A 23,368-nucleotide genomic window follows, 5' to 3' on the forward strand; every position below is an offset into this window, starting at 1 on the left:
GAACAAACAGTAAAAAAATAATGAAAAAATAACCAGGGGAAAAATAACAGGTTGTAATGCAGTATGGGTTCATCACAAACACAGCATGGGTTCATCTTAACAAATGAATCTGATATTCTTCCTGAAGAAAACTTTTTTTCTAGAAAGGATGGTCTAGTCTGCTTGTATTGTAGTGATGTCAGAGAGTAGTAGTAATTGCGTATTATATGATTAATAAGGAATAAAGGAAAGATAATGGAACTTCTAAAAGTAAAACTTTAAGGAGAAAAGTAAGCTAGTTTCTCAAGAACACTCAGGAAAGTAGAAGTATGTTGAAGAAAATGTGTGCTACCAAATCAGGAGGCCCTGTTAATAAATACATGAACTGAGTAGTTGTGGAGCATAAAATAGAGCAGGGGTGTCAAACATGCGGCCCAGGGGACAAATCAGGCCCCCGGAAGGTTCCTATTAGGCCCCCAAGCAACTGGCTGTCATCTGCTTCCTTCTCCCTCTCTCTTGCTTTCTTCTGCATCTCAGCTTGCTTTGCAAGGCTTGCTCAGTCACACAGGAACTACAGAGCAAAACCTCGATTTTCTCCATTGATTGAGGCTCCTCCCACTCCTGGTACTCTGGGGAGGGAAAGAGCCAGAGATTCCTTTGCCCAGTTCCCTGGATCCCATGGGCTAAATAAACAGAAAGCACCTTTAAGACCAACGTTTTGAGCATGTTCTATTTTTTTAAAAAAAAAATCTTTAGTTGAGTTTGTCTGTGTCCTTTTAAAAGTTTATATCTCTGCTACCTAATCTTAAATAGGTACACACATGGCCCGACATAACCCAGCCCGGCCCAACAAGATCTTATTTATGTCAGATCTGGACCTCATAAATGAATTCAACACCGCTGAAACAGAGATTTCATTAATAATAGAAATTCAGAAAGTTCAAAATGTATACTCCTGTATTTGATGAAACATTACTTTGGAAATGAGAAGTGGAAAACCTCAGGATATTAGTTGATGACATTAGTGTATCATACCAAAAAAAGTGTGGCAAATTCTTATTATGGATGTGTTTCTGCTAGGTTAAACAGTTTGAATTATAGCAAATAAATGATCTATTGAGAAAATGGAAACTGGCACTTAAAATGGGAATTTTGTCAATATATCAAATAATTTTAATGGAGATGCAGCTCTAGGTCTATGACAACAAATACGTGCATACAAAATTAGTAAACTTGGCTTCCATAAATAATATCAGATTTTGTAATAGCCTCGTTTGCTAGAACAAAGATAAAATTTGATATGTTAAATAACTTCTTTTTTGCCTTAGCTATTGCTTCATGTCTCAATTTCCTTCTCTCTGGAACATGAGATACAGATCCAGCACATTCTGTTATTTCTTTCTGATATTTCCTATCACTACCTATAGATCAGCTATGACAATCTGATTTGTATTAATAGAATCATTATAAGTAGCAGTGCATGTGAATGGAACCACAAGAAGCTAGATAGAATAGAATGCTTAGGCAAATAGTCCCTTTTAAAAGTATTTTTCTCTAGAGGCTTGACTTAGCCTCAAAATTAAAACTATGCTCCACATTTGACCAAAGGTGCTGAGGTCTCTTAGCAACATCATAAAGATGATATCTTTCCTGGGAAACAGGACAATTGAGAATGCCAGAAACATGGGGAAACATCCTTACATTGATATGGGCATCAATCTACATTCCAATGGGAAAGGGCCTGATTTAAGGCTGAGTTCTGGGTAACACCAGCACCAAATGGTTGAGGATCAAAGAGACCAACAGGAAGATAGAGCATTTTATTACCTTTTCCAAGGCATCTTCCCTGGGTAGATAATCAAGATCTGATTTCACCAAGCCCACCCCAAATTAAGATCTGCCAATGGAAAGGTGCCAAAACCATGAGGCCTTATTTTGTTTCCAATAATGTTTGTTTGAATGTTTTATGTATGCAAGCATCACAAGTGGTATAAAACGCCTTGTAACCCTTTGTCTCATTGGAGAGCTGGGATGTCCTGAGGCTTGCTTTGAGGGCCCAATCTCCCTACCAGTACTGGTATTTTCTTATTAATAAAGCTTTTTCTAGTTATTCTCACCTTCCACAATCTCTCCTTGTGTTTCTTAATTGGACGGGGAAACACAACGGCCCACAGGTTTCTGTGAAACAAACATGAAGGACTGTCATAGCTAGACAGAGTTGTGTCAAACTGAGAACAGTGATATGATACCCAATAAAATCAGCACTTCCTGTTTTGGCCAGTTGTCCTACAATCCTATTTGGTACTGTGGGAAAAAAATTCAAGTCATGTGGTGGCATTCAATCTTACTTTGCATGAGTAGCATACTCTGCCTAGGTTGTGTTATTTGTTGCTGAGTGGTCATGCCTTGTGAATTGGATCCTTTTCAATCCCTTCAAACATATCACAATGACAGCCTTCATGTGTTTCCAGTAAACATTTTTAACATTAATTTTAAAGCATTTCTTGGTATTGTTGACCTGTTTTTATTTCAGTTTGTCATTAAGAAGATAAAGAACTATTCTTTGACTCTTAATTACCTCTTTCATCAAATGAATTGTGCATTTTGTTTCCATGTTTTACAGAATAAAGCAATTATGGAACGTGTTACCAACTTGTCAGATACAGTAGTTGGTCTTGAATCATTTAACGGCTCTGAGAGAGAAACCAATCCATTATACAAAGATTACCATGGTAAGTTCCATCCTTAGCAATGCAAAAAGTCTACCCTAAGTGCTTCTTGGACAGAGCAGTTTACCCTCCAATTGGAGTATCTGCCATAAAGTTGAATTTGATTTAATTTTTGAATATCCCTTTTTATAGTTCACCTTGTTATCCAATTTTGATTTAGGCAGTTTTTTATTAAAATGCGTTAATGAAACATGGCTACTCATTGCATGTTGTCATGCTGTATTACTGAGGTATGACTCAATCAGATGTACATCTCAACAAGCAGGCTTTGGGGGATTCACGTACAGAGCAGGTTTGGCAATAGTCTGACCAGTGAACTGCAGTTGTTATTAAATCAATAGTTTTGAACTGTCAGATTATAAATAGTGAACAGTAATATATTTCAGTAAACAAATAGCTAAATGATACAACATTGTTGAAAGCTTCCATCTAAAAATTACTAATTAAGTTCCTTGATTTTAATTAAGACAAACGTTTAAAGATCATGCTAAAATAAAATTTAAATTGTATATGTTAAGACTTGCTGTAGAAACATTTTCTATACAACTATTTTAATAGGTGATTAAAATGCTTTACATTTTTAATATGGATCCTTTTTTACAGGTTCTTTTTTTAAAAGCTCTTACTATACAATTTGTTAAAGTTTAAAACTTAGTAAGAGGCTAAGCTCTGAATGACAGTTTTGACTAATTCAGAGTAGTGGCTTGAATGTGCATAAATTACTACTATTATTATTGTAGCACTACTGTAATTCCATGGAAACCTCCAGTATAAAGACTGCTATTTGTTTAAGCTCTGCTGTAAAAGTTGTAAGAATATGGAAATGTTGTTCTGCATTAGATATGGAAATACAAATTGGATAGTGCTCTGGAACTTCGTGTTAGCAAGGTTAAGGCAGTACTTTGTTAAATCAGTAAATAATATGTGCAAATAATTTTCTCTCAGTGAACACTTGTATATGGACAAAATTAGAGAATAAAAGCTACTGGAAAAAAAGAATTTGCTATTTTCCCCCATTCATACTGCCCCATGTAGCACTGATAGTGTCAGCTATGATATTTCTAGATATCTCTTTTTAATAATGGTGGGGATACTTATAATAATAAACATCTTTCATAATATTTTTTGGCATTGTAGTTTTGTTTTTAAAATTATCTTCCTTTCTGTGCTAACCATCTGCCTTTTCTCTGTGTGTAAGTTCCTCCACTGTTTAAGAGCTTGTTTTTAAACTTCCGGAGAATTATATGAATACTTGAGGAATGTGTTTTTGTGTTCTAAAAGTTCTATAAAGAAGTAAAAAGAGGTGGTTTCCAAGATAAAAGCCATAACTTTTGCACTATTTGTTTTCTAATTTAATAAAGTACTTTATTCAGTGTACAGTTTTCAACTGTTTAATAGGAAATGTGCCACCTTTGATATTTCACTGAAGAAAATAAAGACAATAATGAATTAAATTAAAGCCCCTTTTCTCAGAGGAAGGTTACTTGCCTTAGCACATGCACACACATTGTTTGTCAACCTGTTGCATTCATTTAAACTGTCCTGCATTGACTTCTTAGGTACTGTGCACTCATAAACTGACCAGAACACATTTTTCTTGTTTAAGTTGAAATGTCAATTTCTTTTAAACGATCTGGCCCCTGAGATCACCTGTGCTGTTGCCAAAGTTCTTACAGAAGTTCTTAAAGTTCAAAATTTTAGATAGTATTGTGTTTCATTGTACTTAACCTGTATGGAATATTAGATTTAATTCCCTCAGCACTGTTTTATATGCTGCTAAATTCTTTTAGAAATCCATAAAAGTCCAAATTTTAGAAGGTATTGTTTCTGAGTGTACTCAGTCTATATGAAATCAGACCTTAATTTCTATGGTACAATGTTTTATATATGACTGTCAGTATGCCAGTGAAGATGAATGAATGAATGTTTAGTAAGAATACTTTGCTTAATAATCTCACAGTGGGTAGGATTTGTATTTTACTATGGATAACTATAACACTGAAACATTCAATGATGTGATCTAACTATGTAGTGATTAAGTACACTAACAGCATTCTATTTTCGGAGCTCCTCAAAAGTACAATAGGGACAGTTGTTTGCCATGGACAGATGTCAGACAAATTATGGTCTAATACTAATAAGTAAAGAAATCTTGAGTATATGGAAACCTTATCCAAGAAATAGGCTTTATTTTATTGAGATGATCACATTTATATTGCCTGTTTATGCAATTCTAAACATAGTGATTGTGATAAAAAGAAATAATGCACAGGTATTCTGGCAGCACTTTCTTTCCAGTAATCCCTCCTCTGAAGAGGCAAGCTGCTTTCAAAGCTAAACAGTGGCTTGTCTCTTTGGGAGCAGAAGCCACCACAGAGAAAAAAAAATCAAAGGTTGTTCTAGCTGTATATGCAGTATCATTCACACACAAATTATAGCTTGAACTATTACATGGAACCAAACTTCATTTTAAATCATTGTAACTTGCTTTCAAATAATGGCTTCCATACAGTAGAAGCTGGTTGTGAGAGTACCACTGAAACTAATGGGATTTAAGATAGCTGTGAAAAATTTGTTACGTTAGTGTCAATTTGCAGTAGTCAGGACTAACTTTAGGTAGATTGGGGCCAATGTTTTGAATGTTATATAACTGAAATTACATGTGACCTATATATTGCTCTTACATTGTGTTTTACAAAAATTATATTCTAGCATTCAGAAATTCAAATTGGCATATTTTAGACAATTTAAAAAGTGTTTGAATCATTTCAAAATGCTGATTTTATGTTACAATATGTACACAAATCCCCTAATTTCTCTTCTGAAACATCAATTGTTACTTTACATCTGAGAAGAATGTTCACAAAACTAGTATTGCTTCCAAAAACACAATTTGAATAGTCCAGTATTTTTTTAGCTTCTTTGGATTTGTTGAATGATTCATGCAAGCTTTAATTATGAAGTCTTCTAAAATATTTCTCTACTGTGGAAAATGAACCTTGGGTTGTTCAAGAACTATATTAAGCTGTGTAGTAGAAACCATCCAGCAACCTTGTCAGAAGAAATCAGCCTGAGACTCAGCTGACAGAATGCAGAGCTTGCAGTGTGCCTAGTATTGTTGTAAAATTTCAGCAAGCTCATTGGAAGTCTTGCGTGCAGAAAATAATTTGTGTTGTGCATATAGAGCAGTTAAAACTTATCACACAACAGTTCTGTTTCCCATAAGAGTTTTTAAAAAGTCATCAAGATGCAAAACAGAATAATTTTCATTAGAACTTCACTTGTTATCAGTAACCCATGAGCCCTGCTTTGCTGGCTGCTTACTGGTGCATTTAATAAAATAAAGATCACTCAGTGGTGCCGTGGGCAGCATGCAAGGTGATAGCCATATTTGCTTACTGTAAATACAAGAGAAAATCACACACAAACTGGCTGTAGTTTTGACAAGTATTAAGATCCCTCTTTACATCTGTACCTCTGTACCAAAGTGCAATTAGTTTTCCTCGCACAAGGATTTCTGTTTACCTTATTCTGCTTGATTACTTGAGTATAATCGCACTGCTTGCTTCATTGCTCCTGGTCGTAAGCTCCAGTTTAAAAAGGGGAGGATGAGTGTGTGTAAATATACTGAATTCTGCTGTAAGACATTAATTTACGCATCTGGATATCAGCATTTTCTTAATTTTGTCCTCCATTACTTTTCCTTTTCACAAGGTTTGATTCATATACATCGGGTTCCTTCGCTTAATAGCTTGAACTGTAATGTGTCAGATATGAAGGACCTTGCTTTTAAATTGAAAAGGAAGCTGTTTGTTATTGAGGTAAGTTTTTTAAAATATGGTTATGGAAGAAAAATAGAATTCTTTCTTAAATGTTTAACTACATTTAATTTGCATCAAGATTCTGCATAATTTTTAAAGCTGGGTTTATGTGCTTGGAATTGTTTTATAAAGCGTTTTTATAATGAATAACAAACCAATTTTTACAATACAAATGGAGTGTTAAGAATAAAATATTTTAAAATGGATGAATAAAGAATATGCCACAGCTTTCAATAACTATGCATGACATACTTTTTTCTAACAATGTCAGGACTTATTTTTAATTAAATGTTAATGACTTGATTTTACTTGTGTTAGTAAGTTGGAAAGTGTCTACGTGTTATTACTTCAGTTGATTTTTTTTAGTGTGTGATGTGCAAAATTGAAATGGTATAAGGGATAAATGTCCTTATCAGTATTCAAAAATTATTTTCTTTACATTATTGGAAACACCTTTAAGTCACGTTTATTATTTAAACACAGTATCATTTATGCTGGTTTTCTTTCTTTTCTTTCTTTACATAATGTGAACTTTTTTTCTCTGAACTTTAACCAGGTCTCTGGGTAGCCAGCAACAATATGAAAGATTAATTCATTTAAATTGTGATAAAGAGCAAATGAAATCGAACTAATAAGCACATAGAGCTGATATATTTATTTAGAGTTGATATATATAAACCAAGTAAATCCTGAGAAAAAAATAAGAGATTTTTTTGGGGAGGTGGGATAGTAATCAGTACAGTCTCTGCAGCTTTTAAACAAAGACATAAAATAGCCAAGCAGCCTGACAAATCATTCAGTTTAATCTCATTTCAAATGAAAAGCTGTTAAGCAGGCCACTTGTCTTAACTGCCTGAAACCATAAAAGGAAGAATTGCCAGCAATATATTAGCATATTTTTTACTTCATCATCAAATGATGATCAATGTGGCTTGGCACTGCTTTGGTGTTTGGGATTTCACCCTTAAGTGACCACTTTGGCCCTTGTTTGACCCTCTGCCCTCTTTAGCTGGCCACTTGATAAGGTAACTTAAGGGTGCTCTCTCTCTCTCCCTCTCCACAATGACAAGTTGCACTAACCTATAAATTGTTGAAAAGAACCTATCTAGTGACAAATTAAAGTGCCTCCTTCTAATAATGGTCATCAATGTCCTTAATTATCTAGTCCTTTTGAAAGTAGTTAATAGTTAATCAAGAAGCCAGTTTTTCAGCCCGGTCATCACTGCATGAGTACTTGAAGTTTCTCAACTGGAGATGCTCCTTTTAAAAGCCACTTAAAGCCAAATACATGATAAAGATTGTTGTATCATTTTTTTTCTCCTTTTATCAGAAAGTGATTCCTTTGTGGGATTTTTAGTTCTTAGAAAATAATGCATTTAATGGAACTAAACACTATAGTAGTATAGTTCATTTTAACATAATTTCACTTCATCAAAAGGCAATTCATCTTCTGAATCACTAGTAAAGAACTTTAATATTCATGCTAAGGTTTAAAATGCAGAAATGTCATTGTTTTCATTCATACAGGCAAGCTTGCAGGATATTCTTCTACTGCAATAAATTACTACACTACTAAATTGATTTTTTAAAGAGGAAGCTGGAATCAGATGATTTCCTCTGTCCATAAAAATTCTGATTATCAGTGTTCGGTGGTGCAAAGTGCCCAGTGGCCCCACTCTAAAGAATTTATATAGTTTAGGAATAAAGACATTTTATTTATCAGTATTAGGGACCCATTGGGAAAAAAAATTGTAGAATTTCATAGATGATCTACTTGAATAATTTCAGCCCTCCTTAATGTGCCCTTTGTATATCTATTTCCATTCTTGCTGGAGAGAAAGCTGTTGCATGATAAACCAAGTCAGTATTCTTTGAATGTACAGCATTGTCCTGATAATCCTCAACATTTTTCTAGTTAAGATCATCTTCCCTGTATATAATAGAGACATATAAACAGTTTTATGTTTTTAGACAGTGAGAAAAGGAAGCACAGTTTATACTTCTATACAAGGAAGAGGATTTTATCATAAAGTCAAAAATATTAAATTTAAAAATTCAGTGAAGAAAAAAGAACATCATTTTGGGTACTTACATTAAAAATTATAAATAGCAAATGGCATGGATTTTAACCCAAATGTATGTCATTTACAAAAACACTGGAAAACACAAAATATTCTTGAATAAAATTATGAATACGGAGTAGTAGGAGTACTGTAGCACACTACAGTATTCTCATATCGTCATAGTGAAAGCAAATTGTCTTTAAAAAACAGATGAGTATCTAAATGTAAGAATTCAGAGGAGTTTTGAAACAAATTGATGTGTTACATTTGCATCACTTGAGTGTTATTTTTCAGGTAACAGCATTGTAATAAGTGCACTGAATGAGTTCCTCTTCTCTCCTGGTTTTTCTACCTATTTTGTCACTATGCTTATATACAAATAGCGTGTATTATTGATAAGCAAATAATAGAATTGAATTATGTAAAGCACTTAAGTACATTTTAATCAATCCAAAAATAGTGCTTCAAGTTTATGCTGTTTGCAGGGAAAGTATATGTTTTGGTACTATGTATTGGACTATGGATAGTCACTATCCAGAGTCCAATACATAGTACCAAAACATTTATGTATTGGACTTATCTTCCCTGTATACAATAGAGACATATAAACAGTTTTATGTTTTTAGACAGTGAGAAAAGGAAGCACAGTTTATACTGTTATACAAGGAAGATGATTTTATTATAAAGATATCATAAAGATATACTTTGTATATGTCCAGTACATAGTACCAATATATATATATATACTTTGTCTCTTGTGGAAATGACAGAATTATTGTACAAACCAAATTGTCTGATATTTTATAGCAATGTACATGTGTAAAAATAGTAGAGAAACCCTCAGTTCATATCACTTTAAAAGACACACAATTTTGAAGTTAGCTTGCCTAATCCTATTTCTTCCTACTTCGGAATCTTAATTAGAAGGAGATAAAAACCATCATTTGACTAAATTATTGTCCTGAATCTGTAGCAAAAGGTATAATCCGCAACTGGGCCAATTAGTGTACCCCATAGTTAGCTATACTGAGGCAGGCAACTTGATTAGATCTGACACCAGCCTAGTTCCCACTGTTGTTTTGCCAGGTACGATGGTCAGACTTCAAAGAGCTTGAGGCATCAGCAGGGCAAGGTTTGGAGGCCAGCTTAGGCCCAGTCATTAATCTCTCTGCTAAAACCACGGCAGCCATCACAAAAAACAAGCTTACACGGCACAATCATGCGGCATTAAAGTTTGGGTTGAGTCATGCCAATTTGCCTTTGATTTTCTGATGATTGAGTTAAAGATGGCTACATGACCAGATACATACTAAATGTACTGATTAGGTAAGTTATTTAAATATTTCAAATATTTTTATTTATGTATTATTTATTACTTTAAATTTCTATCCCGTGCTCTCCGCAAGTGGATTCAGGGCAGCTAACAGCATTCATTCACAAGTTAAAACCAGTAAAAACCAATAAAACATAATTACAATTTAAGATTTTAAAAACATTTTGTGGTGCTGTATCACTACAATATAGGCGAGTTCTTCTTTTCTGACAGTGATCACCTAGTACTCTATATGATGTTGGGTGGCAGTTCTCTTTTGCTTTTTCAGTCAAATAATATGACATGCTGGTTATCATAATGAAATTTTCTGGCAGACGTGTTTGAAATATCAATTATATCTAGCGAACCTTGAAGTAACGAATTTTTGCCTACATGTCATTCCTCTCTAGTATATAGCTAATTCTTCATCACTGCAAACCATTTGAACAGAAATATTAAAACGAGAACCTTAAGGGAACTATTTTTTCTTTTCAATATTGGTTTCTCAAAAAAGGAATTTCTTCATTATTTTACACTTAAATGCTGAGTAAAGTTCTGATTATATAAGAGTTCTTTTCTTCTGCATTCTGATTTGCTGAAATGTGGCGGTAATGGTGAGATGTTTCCATTCTGAGGAAAGCCCAGGGCTGGCTTAGTATTATTCCAAATGATTGAAATTGCCATCTTGCTGACTTTCCCTTAGGCATCTTTAGGCCTGTTTACTTTTTGTTTCACATGTTTCATCTAAGTTTAGCTAGCAAACATCACTACCTGGTTTCTCAAAACAGCTGGAAGAAAGACTCAAGAGACTGATTTATATGCTTATCATATAGAATTCTAGATCTAAAGCAAGATAATGATTTCTGCCTGCTTTTTCCAGTTGGAAGTATTTTCACTTACTTGGAAACTGGATGGAGTAGAAATATACATCTTTCCAATAATGAATAAGTACCGTACTTTACGGTGTAGTCCTAAGCAGAGTTGCACCCTTGTGAAATCACTAAGCATAGAAAGTCTGTTGAAGTCACTGGACAGAGAAAGGTATAACTTTGTTTAGGATTGCACTATTAAACATGTAATGTTTATTTTATTTCAGCTGGTAAAACTACTTCATATATGTGTGCCTTATCATTCTATCTTTCATCGGTAGACATGATAATTACTACAACTGCCATTGTTGCAATACTGGTACAGGAATACAGAACCATAAATGCAGTTTAGAATGTGCATTACAAGATGGCTGAATTAACATGCACTTTATACTCAGTACAGAGAAGCCAGAGAGGATGCAGATAGAAAAGAGGAGCCAGCAAGAAGGTTATTTTGCTTCCCTTGACCGCTTCATGTTGAAAGTTAGTGGAGGGCAGATAAAAAAAAAGAGTTGTCATTTTTCATCATGCCTTGTCATGAAAATTTAGGTACCTATCATAGCTGGGGATACTTTCTGTCATCTGTGTAACACGTCTAAACCTTGGCTAGCCTGACCCTGCTTCATTGACCCATGTGCCAGTGATTGGAAGGTCAGTTTTTATAATTATCTTACTCATGAACTTCCAACAGACAATATGTTGATTGTCAGATTTCAACAGCATACTTAGTGACTAGTTTGGTCACTTTATGCCTAGTCATCATGTTAAGACAGAAGTTTTCCTGGTGGGGAAGGCTGAGATTCTTGAAGTTTTACTACTCACCTCAGCATTATTACTAATAGATCAGTTAAGGGCCTGGAAGTTCTGTTGGATCAAGCCCTTTTGCTGGGAAAGCAGGTAAACCAGGCGGATACAAGAGACAGGGCCTTTTCTGTATGGCTGTTCAACTTTAGAAAGCCTTCCTTCTAGCCATTTGGATGGTGCTGAGTTTATTAAGTTTTCTGTATCAAGTTGTTATGATCCTAGGCCTACAGACTCCAGAGAAGCCGGTGTAGGAGTAGCTACAGGGCCTACAGCCAGGGTTGCAAGGTCCAATTCAAGAAATATCTGGGGACTTTGTGGGTGGAGCAAGGAGACTTTAGGGATGGAAGGAGACATTGGGGTAGAGCCAAGAGCAAGACTGTGACAAGCATAATTGAACTCCAAAGGGAGTTCTGGCCATCAAATTTAAGGGACCACACACCTTTTAAATGCCTTCCCTCCATTTGAAATAATGAAGAATAGGGGGACCTTCTTTTGGGGCTCATAGAATTGGACCCACTGGTCCAATCTTTTTGAAACTTGAGGGGGTGTTTTGAGAAGAGGCACTGGATGCTGTGCTGCAAATCTGGTGCCTCTACCTCAAAAAGCACCCCCTGAGTCCCAGATAGCCATGAATCAATTCTCCATTATACCCTATGGGAACTGGTCTCCATAGGGAATAATGGAGTGCCAGGCACACATTTCCCTCCCCCCCTCGCTCTTTCTGATGGCCCTGAAGCAGGGGGAGGGCCCTGAAGGATCCCCTGCCTCCACCTGAAGATTGGCAACCCTACCTACAGCTCCCAGGATCCCTTCTGTCCCTCTGATTGGGTGAAAGCAGTTTTGGAGGGAAAACTGGCCCAAAGGGGTGGGATGTGGAAGGAAAGCATAAAAAGGCCAAACTGCAGACAGGGTTGTTCTCTCTGGAGAGGCTGCAGACAGAGAGAGTGTGATTCTTTCTGGAAAAGGCTGAGCTAGAGGTAGGTTGCAACTTCTTCTTCTTTTTTTTTGGGGGGGGGGGGGGGGGTCCAAAAACTTTTTTATTGAATTTAGTAAACATACAAATAAAGCAATCAATGACTGTATCTGCAATCATTCTTTGTGTGTAAGCATAGCATACCAGCAGAAAACAAAATATATATATATATACACAAAATACAAACAAAACAACACATACATACATTCACACATACATACATACTTGGCAGCTGAATTAAAAAATAAATACTCTGTCCATATGTTAATTACATCAAATTAATAATGTCATAATATCTACCAGGAATACATGTACGCATCTGATCTACAGAACTAAAAGAAAATTTAAGAAATGGAAGCCACTTGTACATCAGAGAATCTTTACCTTCTGAATTATTTATATTGCATAAACTATCTGCTATCTTGTCCATAGCATAAACCTCCCAGATTTTAGCATACCAGGCTTTAACTGGAGGAATATTGGGAGATTTCCAAAATTGGGCTAACACCATTTTAGCAGCAGCTAGTAACAGGGATATCAGGGATTTATTGAGAGAAGTAATAGAAATACCTTTCCAACAGTCAAGCAAAATGAGTTCCAATCTTAAGGGTAAACTATAGCCCGTGATATCCTTGATTTTTGCCACAATTACTGCCCAAAACAACTGCACCCTCAGGCAAGACCACCAGCAGTGTATAAATGTGCCCACCTCTCCACAATTTTTCCAACATTTGGAGGATTGATTTATCGCCATATGGCTTAATCTCTGAGGTGTTAAATACCACCGGAACAAAATTTTTTGAGTTTGTAATTGTATATTCAATGATTTTGAAACAAACGAAGGAGATGACCAGATTTGTTGCCAAACATCCTCCTGAAAATTAATTGAACTATTCCTTTGCCAAATTTCTTGATAGGATAACAAATCAACAGCATCAATGTCTAGCAAACCCTTATAGATAAATGAAATCAGTCCCTTCCGCTTTAAAAAAGGAGATTGTAGCAAGGATTCAAAGAAAGTAAGAGGTTGATTGAAATTGTATTTCTTTGAGAGTGATGTCACCAAGTTGTTAGTTTGCAAGTATTCAAACCATGGGATTTTTGTCCCACCAGTTTTCTCTTCTAAAGATTTTTTGTCGAGCACTTTTCCATTGGACAAAATATCCACAAACCTATAAAGATTATATTTTTTCCAAATTGGAAAAGACTTGTAAAAAAACCCCGGTTGAAACCAAGGAACAGCCATAAAATGAGATAGTGGAGACATAGGAGGGGCTAAAGAGAGGCGGCGTTTGCCCAAATCTGAAAAATAGCTTTAAGGAAAAGGTTGGAGGAGATATTAGGAGGTCTCTTCTTTGGAAATTCCCATAATGTAGATTGAAACGATTTGTTATTTAGATAGGTATCTTCTAGGACCTTCCAGCCTGAATTTAAATCAGCATCATGGTATCTGACAAGGCCTCCTAAAATGGCAGCTTCATAAAATTTATGCAGATCCGGAAGAGCCAGACCACCTGAGGATTTAGAACGAATAAGAGTTGCATACCCTATTCTAGATAAGCCCTTGTTCCAAATGTATCTTAAGAACGAACGACGCCAACCCACAAATAAATCCTCAGGAATAAGAATAGGAATGGCTCGAAATAAAAACAGAAATTTGGGAAAAATAAAAGATTTAATAATCTGAATTTTTTCGTTCCAGGGAATGAGTGAAGAATTTTTATTCTTTTGCATAGTAAGAATGTCCTTAATCAATAAATGATGATTGACTTTAAAAATATCTCCCAATTTTAAAGGTATATTGATCCCCAAATATGTCCAATATCTATCCATTTTTTTGAAGTGATAATTTGAGTAGATGGAATCTTGGAGAGCATCTGAAATTGTGATGGGATAAAGAATGGTTTTAGATGGGTTTACTCGAAGACCCGATATAGAAGAAAATACAGATAATAAATCAAAGACAGCTGGTAAAGAAGTCTTAGGTTTTGTAACAAAAAGCACTAGGTCATCTGCAAACAAAGACACCTTAATTTGTTTCTTTCTAATAGGGATACCAGCAATAATATTGGTATTACGGATAGCATTAGCAAGAGGTTCAATTGCGATTGCAAAAAGCAGAGGAGACAAGGGGCAGGTTGCAACTTCGAAGAGAGGAAAAGGAAAGGAAAGATCCCCTGTGCAAGCACCAGTCGTTTCCGACGCTGGGGTGATTTTGCTTTCACAACGTTTTCATAGCAGACTTTTTATGGGATGATTTGCCATTGCCTTCCCCAGTCATTTACACTTTCCCCTCAGCAACTGGGTCCTCATTTTACTGACCTCGGAAGGCTGAGTCAGCCTTGGGCCGGCTACCTGATTCCAGCTTCTGCCGGAATCGAACTCAGGTCATGAGCAGAGAGTTCAGATCACAGTACTGCTGCTTTATCACTCTGCGCCACTGGGAAGAGAACCCTCACCAAAATAGGGTGGTGAGTCTTTGACATTAGAAGAAGGTAACGTCTAGTTAGTCACATCAGGGCTTTTATTTCTTTATACAAACCTTTACTATTTTCTATATTCACTGTGCGCTAAACGTTTTACTACCAACTTGTTGTTCTAGAGCACTTTTAATAAACTTCTTGCTGTTAATCTTCCTGGGTCCTCACATCTCTTTGGTCGCAGTTAAAAAAGGTACTTCCTAATAGGTGTTGGGTGAGTGCTCTGGGCCCTCCCATACAGACCCTTACTAGAGTGGTGGCAACCAGTAGAAGGCCCTTCCTGGCCCCTTGCTATGTGACACAAGTGAAAACACATATATTTTCCCAAACTTTTCTTGATTATCCCTTTCTTATATTACATTTTTGTTTTAATTATACTGTTTGACTGGCTGATTTCTTACTGCCACCAGGATTATCAGATTTCATATAGTTACAGTTACTTTATGGTTATTTTTATTTATTTGTTAATTGTTAGCCACCTGGGGAATAAGTTGCAAAAAGATCTTGGCCTCTTGTGGGTCAATATTCCAGAATGGTATTTGGAACTTCTAGATAGTATACAGTCTATTCTAGGTTAGGATTTTTATCTTACTTTAATGCACCTAAATTCTACTTTCCATGTAGTTTGGTTTTTCCTAATAGTATTTGTTGTTGGTTATCATAATTGGATTTAAAGTGTTGCATAGGTAAATTATGGAGTGCTTAACTTGGTGAACTTCTTGGGTATCTGTTCATGGAGATAGCATTGGTTTTCTAATTATATCCATTTTTTTTTCTGTTAAATTTTATCACATTCTTTTCCTGCAAAGACTCTGGAAAGTATGTATAGTACTTTTCCTACACCATTTTTTTATCCTCACAACAATCTAATGAAACGTGTTGGTTTGAAAGTGTGTGATTGCTTCAGATTGAATCTGGATTATTTTAATTCCAGTCTGACACTGTAACTATCACTCCACATTGTCTATCTGTTTGTGTGCATTCTGAAGAGCTACAGGTTTAGAGCAGATACTGCTACCTATACTCTAGCAGCTGGTGTTGGAGGCCTGATGCCCAGAGAATGAAAGGATGAAGCAAATGTGCCTTTTGGGCAGCAGTTCTTTTTACCTGAACTGCTAAAGATGTGTGTGGCACATAACATGATCTGTATCCAGCTATATAATGTCATGCCTCAAAAATAATGCAAGTCTTTGGACTATTTTTTTGCAGTGCTATTGAATGATATAATTTTATGCTCTTCATATAAATAAATAAATTTGTAAGTCAAAGATCTTTGTTTTTAATAAAGATTTATTTATTTAAAAAAATAATGCAAGCATCAATCAAGTGTTAGCATGAGACCTACAAGTACATAATTCTACCATGAAGCCACAAACAGACGCTCTCAGCCATGAGTGGACTTTAGGGTTTCCAGCCAAAGGATGGCAACCAGTAGGAGACGGTCTATCAAAGGAGGCCTCACTGGTGATGTGGTGATGACTTTTGACATAACCCAGAAGTGTTGTCATCATTTTAACAATGATGCCATAGCATTCACCCCAAATTCTTTGGTGCATGCTGCAGCCAGATGTGATTACATAACTTCCGGGTTGTGTCAGAAGTGATGTAATGGCATTGAGATGCTGCCAATCACCCCTCATTCCTCCCAAATTTTCCCCGTGCCACCCAGCTAAGTGGTGGTGGGAAGTGCTGGCAGAGACAGGACTAAAGGCAGCCACTAGGAATCTGCAGCATGAGGGATTAATGTGCCTACAAACAGAGGCTCAGGTCTTCTTCTGTGGTATGCAGCACCTTTTATCAACTTTAACTGGTACATCAGTTACAGCCTTTTCTTAACATACAGGATTTGGCCACAGTTAACAGCACTCTGATCAGGTTAGACTACTGTAATGTGATCAACATGGAATTACCTTACAGAATGTGGCAACAAAATTATTAACTATGGCAGGCTATAGAGACTGTATCATTCAAGTTTTATAAGTGCTTTACTGGCTGCCAATTTGTTTCTAGGCACAATTCAGAATTCTGGTTCATTCCTTTAAAGCCCCAAATGATATAGAACCAGAATATTTCATGCTTCCATATAACCATACATCAACAGATCTACCTTGCTCTGTGCCCTCACCTTCTGAATTAAGATGGATGGCAACAAGAGACAGAGCCTTTTTTGTGTGCCCTGTTTATAGAATGCCCTCACCCAGTGGTTCACCTGGTGTTTATTCTGTCAGAGATCAGGTAAAACCTTGGTGGTTTAACAATATTTGCTGTTAATTGTAATGCCTTGTTCTGTCTGTCCTCATAGTGACATTAGATCTGTCCTCATAGTGACATTTAATAGCTCCAGATGGGCAGCTGTGTTGGTCTGAAGCAGTAGAACGAAGACTGAGTTCAGTGGCACCTTTAAGACCAACAAAGTTTTAATCACGGTATGAACTTTAATGTGCACACTCATATCCTCAGCACACTTTAAAATAGCTGTTTATTGCAAAGAAATGTCAGGAACAGATAGAAAGATAAATTGATGAATTACAAACTATTACAACACTCGGAACAAAAACCTCCCCAGGAATTAACAAGGATGTTTGTTTCTTGTCTCACTGCATATGCTAAACTTATTCAGTCCTTACATATGTATTCTCGCCAAGAAGGACTATACATCCTGTTTATTTTAGTGAATTTCTTTTAAAATAGTATTTTGGAATAGTGATTGTAATATAATGCAATGAATATTGGAATGTATTTCTCTGATCTGGTGACAGAGGAGACATAGGGGGCATTCACACACACTGCATAATGCACTTTGCAGCTGGATTTTTACTGTGTAGCAAAATCCACTTGCAAACAGTCACCATGTAAAAGCACTTATACAATGCACAACATTCTTTGTTCTACTCCACCTCAAAGAAAAAGATGCTGTTAATTACCTCCATGCTTCGGAGAAGACAAGTGGAATGTGGAGGCAGGGTCTCAGTTGATTGTTCTTAGCATTCCACAACTAAGAAGAATACTTTTACACAGTCTCCCATTTTGACATATTTATTGTGTTTTCCCAGTAACCCCAAACAAATGGTGAGCATGTAAACTTAACTTATTATTCCTGTTTAATTTTTGCATCTGTTAAAACATCATCATTGAGTTGTGGGCTGGTTTGCTGTTCGCCCTCTACATATATCAATGAATTGTTACCTTCCATTTCAATGTATCTGAGGAAGTGTGTGTGCACACAAAAGCCCATATCTTGAATAAAACTGTGTTGGTCCTAAAGGTGCCACTGAACGCAAACTGTGTTTTTAATCATTTTTATGCTGCTATGTTGTGTTTTCTGTCTGCTGCTGTGAATTGTGCTATCAGGGTCGATGTTTATTTTCAGGCATTGCTTGCATTTTACTACTAACATTTTATATTGTTTTACTGATACTTACTCTTGTTATAATTGTATAAGTTTTACTTTACCACTATTATATAAAGTGTAATCTGGATAAATACATAATGTGCAAGTATAAGAGGCAGTCTCAGATGAGGCTGGTAATTGTGTTTTATGCTGAGTAGACCTATTAGAGGCTACTTCTTTATGATTTGCTACCTTAGCCAGAGAACTCAGCTTTTGACATGTTGTGAACTGCATATTTTGAGAATTTTTATGATGGTGTCAAAACTGTATACCCTACAACAGTTTTGTGGATAAAATTTGTTGTTTTGGTTACCAGTAATAGAACTGGTTTCAGTTAAGTAGGTTTCTCTTAATATTAGTTGTTGTTGCTGTCAAGTCACAGCAGATTTATGGTGACTTCATAGGGTTTTTAAGGCAAGAGACGTTTAGAGGTGGCTTACCATTGCCTGCCTCCATGTTACACCCCTGTTGTATCTTGGTGGTCTCCCATCCAAATACTAGCCACATCTGACTCTGCTTAGCTTCTGAGATCTGACAAGACTGGACAGGCCTGGGCTATCGAGGTCAGGGATAAATTGGTTATTGAAGACCAAATCAAGATTCGTACTCTACTTTTTATAAGCTCTGTTCATATTATGTGGAGTGGATAATAAGGGAAACTGTTGCTACTGTTTGTACTAAATCATGCATCAGAATTACCAGTTTCTGTCATTTAATCTCACTGTAAGGTCATTGGGTCCCCCTTGCTTCTCAATGTGAGAAGCACCAAACATCAACCAATGAGCCACCACACAAGCCATTAATGCACATCATATATACATGTGGTAATTTATTTTTTATATATATATATATATGTGGAAGGATACAGTTTTCATTTCTGATAAATCCTCTTTTGAGCAGAGTTTTTATTAATGAATTATTCTGCACTGTATAAATTACATTTTCCCCCTAAAGGTGGACAGAGCTCTCTGTTTTTAGTGCCTTTAAGAACACGTAGCATTGCCAACTTCCAGGTGGGGTCTTGAGGAATTACAACTGATCTCAAGACTACAGAGATCAATTCTCTGGAGCAAATGGCCACTTGGAAAGTGGACTTTAAAGCAATATGCACTAATGAGGTCACCCCTTTCCCCAAGCCTGACCCTCCTCAGGTTTCATTCTCAAATCTCCAGGAACGTCTTAGCACAGAGCTTGCAACCCTAACAGTGAGCTACTTAAAAAAAAATACTGTAACATATATGTGTACAGAACATACTTTTAATACTTCTTCAGTTAAATATTTCTAAAAATTGGAAATAATGTTGTAAAACAAGTTTGCAACTTTTGGGGGTAGATAATCAGAAACATAAAGTTCCCAATTCATTTTTCTGCATACTGAAATAGTAGCAGAAGCAGGATATATGGGAGAAGGGTTCAATTGAGGAGCCCCTTTTCTGGGCAGCAAACTGACCTTCCCCTTTACTCCACTCTGCCCATCCTAATTAGCCCTGGACAGATAGGGTACAGTGATCTGCTACTACCCGTAGTGTTATTAACCTGAAAATGCCCATATTCCCTTTGTAGTGCCCTGTTGTCTCAAGAGGGGTGTCAGCCTAAGCAACTATATTTGAGATGTTAAACACCCTGGCCAAGTTTTAACACATCTGTTTAAAAGATGGCATTCAAAGTAAAACAAAAAAACAAACCAGAAGATGAAAAAGCAAAACCTATCAGATTGGCCACTTGGTAGGTACAGGGCAAGTCCTGAGGCTGAAGTTTACCTAAAGACTGAAGGCACAAAGAGAAGGATTAATATCTTCTTCCAAAAATCTCCATTAAAGTTGTGGCTCAGATGTCAGGAAGGGATGGTCTGAGTGTTTGTGAAAGTCATTCCACAAAGAATGGTGCAAGGGAGCTGGAAAGTCAGCAAAAATGTAAGGAAAAGCTTAATAGATCAATGAATCACCAAATGCAATACAGAGGAAAATAAGGCCCATTGTCTGTCTGTATAGGTAGGTTTTCTCAGTCCCTCAGATTGAGTAATACAAATAACAATCTCTTCCATATGGTATTGTTTGCAAGAAATTGGTGCACTAATTTTGCCATAAAATGGTGACTCAGTCATTTTTTCGCCTATAATGTTTTGTGTCCTGATGCAGATTTCCTGATTCAGACAGCACTGTGTTTCAAAAACAAATATAAATAGTATGGATAATTCCTGTGAAAATATAAAAAATCAACCTGTTTTTATTCAGAATGCTGTAAGAACATAAGATGAACCCTGCTGGATCAGACTAGTGTTCCTTCTGGCTCAGCATCCTTTCTCACAGTGGCTAACCTCTGGAGGACCAACAACAGGGTATAGAGGCCGAGACCTTCCCCTGATGTTGCCTCCTGCCTCTGAGATTCAGAATATGCCTCTGGAATTCTGAACATGGAGGTTCCCCTCAGTCACTTTGGCTAGTAACTACTGATAGACCTATCCTCCATGAATCTAATTCCCTTTTAAAGCTGTTTATTTCTGTAGCCTACATCCTCTAGCAGCAAATTCCACATTTTAATGACCCTCTGTCCCGCCCAGCCTGGGCCGGGACTCCACGGGTGATCCCCCCCCGCTCTCGCTAGCCTCCCTCCCCGCCCACCGGCATCTGGGGGGCTACCCGGGGTGACGCTGGTAGCCCCCACTGCTGCACCCCGACATACCTTGACAGTCGGCAGTGGAGCGATGCTGCCGGCAACACACCCCTGCCCCCACAGCCGGCGCGCCCATCCTCGGGCATGGGGAGATCAACCGCCTCGCAGCATTGGCGGCAGCCAGAGAGGAGAGGTGAGGAAGCAGCCCAAAGAGGGAGGAGGGAGGGGCTGGCAGGCCGAGCCACGGCAGCTGGTGCCACCGTGCCCCAACACTACACTAGGACCAGGGACGACCCAGCAGCCCCAGAAAGACCAAGCCCCGGAACGCCTCTCCTCGGCGTCCAGGCTTATTAGCGGGGGCGGAGCTAGCCAGGGGTGGGACCCGGGAAGAGGGGAGGGCACTCGCTGAGGGATAAAAAGGCAGAGGGCCAAGAGGTCGGGGAGGAAGCTGGCTGATGTTACAGAGGGGTTGCCAACTGAGAGAGACGGGCCCAAGCACAGCCAGAGGGGAAAGGGGGCCTGAGGTGCGGTAACCTGGCTCCCCTCTATTTCTGAGACCTCAGAGGACACCTGCACAAGACCCAAAGGGGGTGGTCGCAGGCAGAGGGGTGACGGCCACACCAAGGGACCCCGGGGGCGCAACACCCTCTATATAAATAACTATTTCCCGAATCCTGAATTGTAAAGTTTGCAGTGCTGTACACTTTGAGGGAAAAAGTTGTTTGATGGCTCTTCAAAATACACTCAAACTGGTTTCTGGTGGCCCTGTAGAATATTCAAGGCAAGAAACATTTGTAGGTGGTTTGCCATTGCTGCCGAAATACTGGACTGTCCATGTCAGAGCAAAATATTCCTTTTCTTCCTCATTGAATTTCTGGGGAACTTTGCCATTGTTAGTCTCTATGGTGTCACTAAATTTTTATTTTATTTTGATATTACAGACTAACATGACTACACCTTTGTGATATCCAAAACACCCCCATGCTTTCCTTTTTAGGCAATTTAGATGTAGTTGGGGCTTTAATTCCCAATTCCCACAGAGCTCTCTGGCACTTGGGACCTGCTTTTCACAGGTCATTATTTAGCATTATGGGAATGGAGAAATCCTGATAAGTTTGTTGTGAAATATCTGCAGGGAGAAAGGTGTTATGGTCCGTAATAGCCAGACTGAGAAAGGAGGTCTAGGCCGCTTGTTATATAGGGAGACCCATATAGTATTTGAGGACTAAAAAATCTTGTTTGCATAGGCCTAAAGGTGTTAACATTTAGTGAGTCGCATCTTGCTGCTTTGTTTGCCTTTAGGAAATGAAAGAGCTCTGAGAGTCACATGAAAGGCCATGTTGGATGTTTCCTTGTTCTGTAACAAGAAACACATCCTTATATGAACATGAGACTCTTGAGTTTCCACTTCAGCTCACGAGCTTGAAGGCAGCAGATCAAATGAACCATTTCTGTCTTCACTGTGTAGTCAAAGGTCTAAAAACACAGACTAAACGACAGTTATAAGTTGCTCCGATTAATTTATATTGGGTTGATTCAGGGCTGCCTTTGTTAAAGAGGCTACCTTCTAACAAATAGATAACATTAATGGTAATGAAGATGTTCTAGGCCATCTCATAATCACTTTTTAAATGCCTACCCCCACACAAGATCATAATTTTAGTATTGTTAGTAAAGACATGTTTGTATAGCTTTGAAATTTGGCTCATATGAAACTAAATATAGCCTTTCTTAAAGCCTCTACAGGATTAATTCTGTCACAGTTGCATGTTCCATTCTACATTATTTCATCTACTAGCCAGTTCAGGTTCTTTTTACCTGGTATGGTGTACTTCACTGAATTGTTTTGTCAGATGCTGTCAAACCAACCTACCATTGTTGAAGAAAATCAAACTAAATCATTTTGGCATGAGCCTTCCAGGAATAAGGCAATGAATATGAAAGGTTTGATGAAATCAAGGATTTGATTTCAATATTGTAAAAGGCTGCCTGTCAAAAATGAAATACGTTCCTCAAAAATTTTGAATGAATAAATGTGTTTTAAATAAAGACAGTACACTTTATCCTAAGTTTTCAATTATTAGTTCTAAACTGTAATGCTTTGTACAAAATATGCAAGTTCCCCCCACCCTTCTTTTGAATATTGACAATGTGTAGAAACATTGGGAATTCAGAAATATCAGTGCTCTGCAGCTGTAAGTGTTATATTTTGCAACCTATATTTGCTAACTGGAAGCCTCAACTTGCAATATTCCACGAGTCTTGTTTTTACAGATAGTCTGTAATTAACAGCATTTCATTTAGAAGTTCTTCAGTCTCTGTCAAGGCAAAATA

At 37.3% G+C, this 23,368-nt stretch overlaps 1 protein-coding gene across 1 annotated transcript in view; it reads left to right on the plus strand.

The window, feature by feature from the left end:
• Nucleotides 1-23,368, plus strand: part of ELP4 (elongator acetyltransferase complex subunit 4) — a 419,611-nt gene that overhangs the window by 222,569 nt on the left and 173,674 nt on the right. Inside the window, exons 8-9 of the mRNA XM_060262939.1 lie at nucleotides 2,603-2,711; nucleotides 6,423-6,529. Of these exons, the coding sequence (XP_060118922.1) occupies nucleotides 2,603-2,711; nucleotides 6,423-6,529 (216 nt within the window). The remainder of the gene's footprint in view (nucleotides 1-2,602; nucleotides 2,712-6,422; nucleotides 6,530-23,368) is intronic.

Source organism: Heteronotia binoei, chromosome 21 (genome assembly GCF_032191835.1).
Source record: "Heteronotia binoei isolate CCM8104 ecotype False Entrance Well chromosome 21, APGP_CSIRO_Hbin_v1, whole genome shotgun sequence".
NCBI classification, from domain to species: Eukaryota; Metazoa; Chordata; class Lepidosauria; order Squamata; family Gekkonidae; genus Heteronotia; species Heteronotia binoei.